The sequence below is a fragment of the Rhyacophila brunnea genome, unplaced genomic scaffold (assembly GCF_057557595.1).
Source record: "Rhyacophila brunnea isolate RB1 unplaced genomic scaffold, BYU_Rbru_1.0 scaffold_13, whole genome shotgun sequence".
NCBI lineage: Eukaryota > Metazoa > Arthropoda > Insecta > Trichoptera > Rhyacophilidae > Rhyacophila > Rhyacophila brunnea.
This window is the reverse complement of record NW_028232785.1, coordinates 14594572-14599212: the sequence shown is the minus strand read 5'-3', so window position 1 is coordinate 14599212 and position 4641 is coordinate 14594572. Positions and strand designations below refer to the sequence as shown.

General features: G+C 35.3%; 1 protein-coding gene across 1 annotated transcript; it reads left to right on the top strand.

Annotated features, from left to right (window-relative positions):
* The first annotated feature begins 642 nt into the window (after positions 1–642).
* Positions 643–1293, top strand: LOC147076600 (uncharacterized). Its single transcript, XM_085940351.1, has one exon. It carries the CDS (start codon positions 658–660, stop codon positions 1168–1170), a length of 513 nt encoding a protein of 170 aa, XP_085796477.1. The 5' UTR covers positions 643–657; the 3' UTR covers positions 1171–1293.
* Positions 1294–4641: the final 3348 nt, after the last annotated feature.

The window sequence follows — 4641 nt, the reverse complement described above, 5'->3', positions numbered from 1 at the left end:
GTATGCATGGAGTACTGCATTTGCAAGCTAAACAAGAGTCACAAGTTGGTGTATTTGTTCCTCATTGGGTTTGACACGCTGCAGCGATATTGAGTGGGCATGGTCAACCTGTAAAAAAATAATTAAATTACAAATGTGATTTATTGTCGCGGATACATAAGGATTGACAAAACCCAACAATAAAACGAGGTTTTTAAAAATACGATACATCTAATGATATTATTTTCTCTCTGCAAACAAAATAATATACAGTCATTATCTGTACAGTAGTTGGATATCGACAGCGTTTCGTAGTTCATATTCACTGCCCTGAGATGATGGAAGATATTCAGCACTATGATATTGTTACAGAATCACAAATTTCTCGAATTACGAATTACGAAAAGGAAGGCCTAGGCCCATCAAAAATTCTGGTCTAGGGTCCCGCTTCAGGATGTGGTAGCAATGTACTCAATCTATTAGGTCCACACTCTGACCCAAACACAAATTGACAAACAATATGACGTGTATTTGCCATGGCTCTAGGATTCGAACATGGTACGAAAACGTTATATTGTGACAACGTTTAAGCCGTTAAGACAATAATTATAAGAAATAGCTGTAATAAAAATAATAGTTACCTATGGGAGCAGAGACAGCCGGGGTGCCAAACCACCCATGGGACCCGCGGCACCCGTGGGACCCACGGCACCCGCGGGACCTGCGGCACCAGCAGCACCCGCAGCACCCGTGTTACCCAAGGCACCCATAGCACCCGAGGGACCCACGGGACCCGCAACACCCGCAGTACCCATAGCACCCATAGCACCCGCGGGACCCGCAGCACCGTCAGCTCCCTTGGGACCCACGGGACCCGCGGGCCCCGTGGGACCCACAGCACCCGGGGGACCCAGCAAACCTGGGGGACCCATTCCACCCGGAGTACCCGGAGAACCCAAAGTACCCGGGAGACCCGCGGGACCCGCAACACCGGCGTCACCCTTGGGACCAGCGGGACCCGCAGGACCCGCGGGACCCGGAGCACACGGGGGACCCGTGGTACCCGGAGTACCCGGGGGACCCGCGGCACCCGGAGTACCCGGGGGACCCACGGTACCCGCTGCACCCGCTGCACCCGGGAGACCTGGAGCACCCGGAGGACACGTGCACGCGGAACTCCAGGGAGTATAGGGATCCGAGGATTTCGAAATCAGGCCATTCACGATTTTTACAGGCTCTTGAAGCAGCGGTTTCGCGATATTCTCGGTTGGGTTAGCAGAAGCAAAGAAAACTGCTACCATGAAGCCAAAGGCTACAATTATTACAAATTTCATTTTTATATTACCAATAAGTCGACTATTATTGAATTTAAGCAGAAAATTAGAGAATAATGTGATTTTTTTTCCAATGTAACGATCTTTTATAGTGTAAAATTGCACAGTGCTTCTCAATGCGATAGTAAATATTTTTATTTCCAAATAACTACCTAAACGACTACGCATAATATGACCGCAAATAATTTATGTTGGCAGTAACGACTTACAAAGCCAAAGCCAACTTAAAAAGGCAAAACGCCAAAAATTTGTTAAAAAAAATATTAGATATAATTAGAGTGTTACTTAAATGTGGTAATTAAATATTAATTAACTGGTCGGCAGTGAAAGAGCAGGTTGGAATTTAAAAATACAATCTTTGCTCCTAAGCAAAGCATAATATGAACCCACCCCTCCAGAGTGGTAATTATCAAAAGACCGTTTATGAGAAATAATTGGTCATCTTTCAATCTAATGGGATCTTCCTCCATTAGATAGACAAAACGTATAATTTTCACTGAAATAATTTAGATAAATTTAGGAAAACACGTTAATTTTCTTATTAATATACATAAATTTGTAGCATAAGAATGTACTTATTCGTCAATAATAATTGAAGCATCTAGTTTCAAAAGCCCCTAAAACGACTTTTGACAGTTCTGAGAAAAATGAGAAAAAGTCATATCTATTGAATGCGTGAACTTTCTGTATTTATTATTTGATTTATACACCATAAAGAGTATAATATTTAGTATCTCTTACTCACTATTTGCATATTTTACTGAGAGAATATATTCAAAATCAAATGATTTTCAATTTCGGGGACTTTGAAACTCAACTACCGTTTTAGGGGCTTTTGAAATTTACATGTATGATTTTAGGCGGTAATGCATGGAGGGGCGCATGAGGAAATTGCAAAAGGCGTCCTGTGGATATATTTCTTGGAGAAAAAATAAATATGTTTTGTACAAATTAAAAAAATATTTATTTGAAATAGGTAACTAAAATTGACAATATAAATTATGTTAACGATATAGAATTTACTATTGTCTACATACATATTATAAAGTTAAAAATATTACAAATAATAATGAAATAGAACAGTATCTGTTTGTCCCGCATGCGTTCCTATACCATTCATCCGATTGCGATGAAACTTTGGTGAGTTATTATGTGCATACCCGTAAAAGGTTTAAATAGAAAAAAAACTATAATATAGAAAATATTATTTTCTTCTTTTTCTTCATTCTATCTTATTTTATTCGTACGTTTCCTATACCATTCATCCGATTGCGATGAAACTTTGGTGAGTTATTATGTGCATACCCGTAAAAGGTTTAAATAGAAAAAAACTATAATATAGAAAATATTATTTTCTTCTTTTTCTTCATTCTATCTTATTTTATTCGTACGTTTCCTATACCATTCATCCGATTGCGATGAAACTTTGGTGAGTTATTATGTGCATACCCGTAAAAGGTTTAAATAGAAAAAAAACTATAATATAGAAAATATTATTTTCTTCTTTTTCTTCATTCTATCTTATTTTATTCGTACGTTTCCTATACCATTCATCCGATTGCGATGAAACTTTGGTGAGTTATTATGTGCATACCCGTAAAAGGTTTAAATAGAAAAAAAACTATAATATAGAAAATATTATTTTCTTCTTTTTCTTCATTCTATCTTATTTTATTCGTACGTTTCCTATACCATTCATCCGATTGCGATGAAACTTTGGTGAGTTATTATGTGCATACCCGTAAAAGGTTTAAATAGAAAAAAAACTATAATATAGAAAATATTATTTTCTTCTTTTTCTTCATTCTATCTTATTTTATTCGTACGTTTCCTATACCATTCATCCGATTGCGATGAAACTTTGGTGAGTTATTATGTGCATACCCGTAAAAGGTTTAAATAGAAAAAAAACTATAATATAGAAAATATTATTTTCTTCTTTTTCTTCATTCTATCTTATTTTATTCGTACGTTTCCTATACCATTCATCCGATTGCGATGAAACTTTGGTGAGTTATTATGTGCATACCCGTAAAAGGTTTAAATAGAAAAAAAACTATAATATAGAAAATATTATTTTCTTCTTTTTCTTCATTCTATCTTATTTTATTCGTACGTTTCCTATACCATTCATCCGATTGCGATGAAACTTTGGTGAGTTATTATGTGCATACCCGTAAAAGGTTTAAATAGAAAAAAAACTATAATATAGAAAATATTATTTTCTTCTTTTTCTTCATTCTATCTTATTTTATTCGTACGTTTCCTATACCATTCATCCGATTGCGATGAAACTTTGGTGAGTTATTATGTGCATACCCGTAAAAGGTTTAAATAGAAAAAAAACTATAATATAGAAAATATTATTTTCTTCTTTTTCTTCATTCTATCTTATTTTATTCGTACGTTTCCTATACCATTCATCCGATTGCGATGAAACTTTCGTCAGTTATTATGCGCACACCTGCAAAGGTTTCCAAATTAGAAAAATCATCATCATTCTCTTCTTCTTCATCATTCTATCTTCTTTTATTCGTATGATTCCTATACCAGATGAATGGTATAGCAATGCATACGAATAGAAGAAGAAGAAGAAGAAGATGATTGTACTAATTCAAAATCTTTGCGAGTGTGCGCACAACAACTGACGAAAGTTTCATTGCAATCGGATGAATGGTATAGGAACCATACGAATAAAAGAAAATAGAATGAAGAAGGTAATGATTTTTCTAATTCAGAAACCTTGGCAGATGTGCACAAAATAACTCACAAAAGTTTTATCGTAATCGGATGAATGGTATAGGTATAGTGTACATATTATAATCATTTATATTCTAGTTAGTGGCTGTCCCTACTTTATATTTTGTTATTATACATTTTTAAATATTTGTATAGAAAATAATAAATTGGTAAAACCGGTCCTGATAATTATTGAAATATGTGACAATACGGACAGTATGCCACTGTATTATTGGACAAATAACACGCAGAAATTGTCAATATTCACTTGCCGTGTTTGGCGTTCAATATTGACTTCCCATATTTATTTTCTTTCTAAACTCTTCCTTGACTCGTTGGGCTTACGTTTCAACACATTAATCAGTTCAGCATTCATTATAAATATCAAAAACTACTATTAACCTACAGAGCGATCAACACGAAGTCACTTTTATTTTAGTTCAGGCAGACATATTGAAATCCGTATCACATTCATTTTAGGGGAATTTGAAATTCACACGAAAACTGTTTTAAGGGGTTTTGAAATTAAGCCTTATTTTTGATAATAATTATTGAGGGTTTTAGGCCTTTTTTGAAAATATAACTTTTC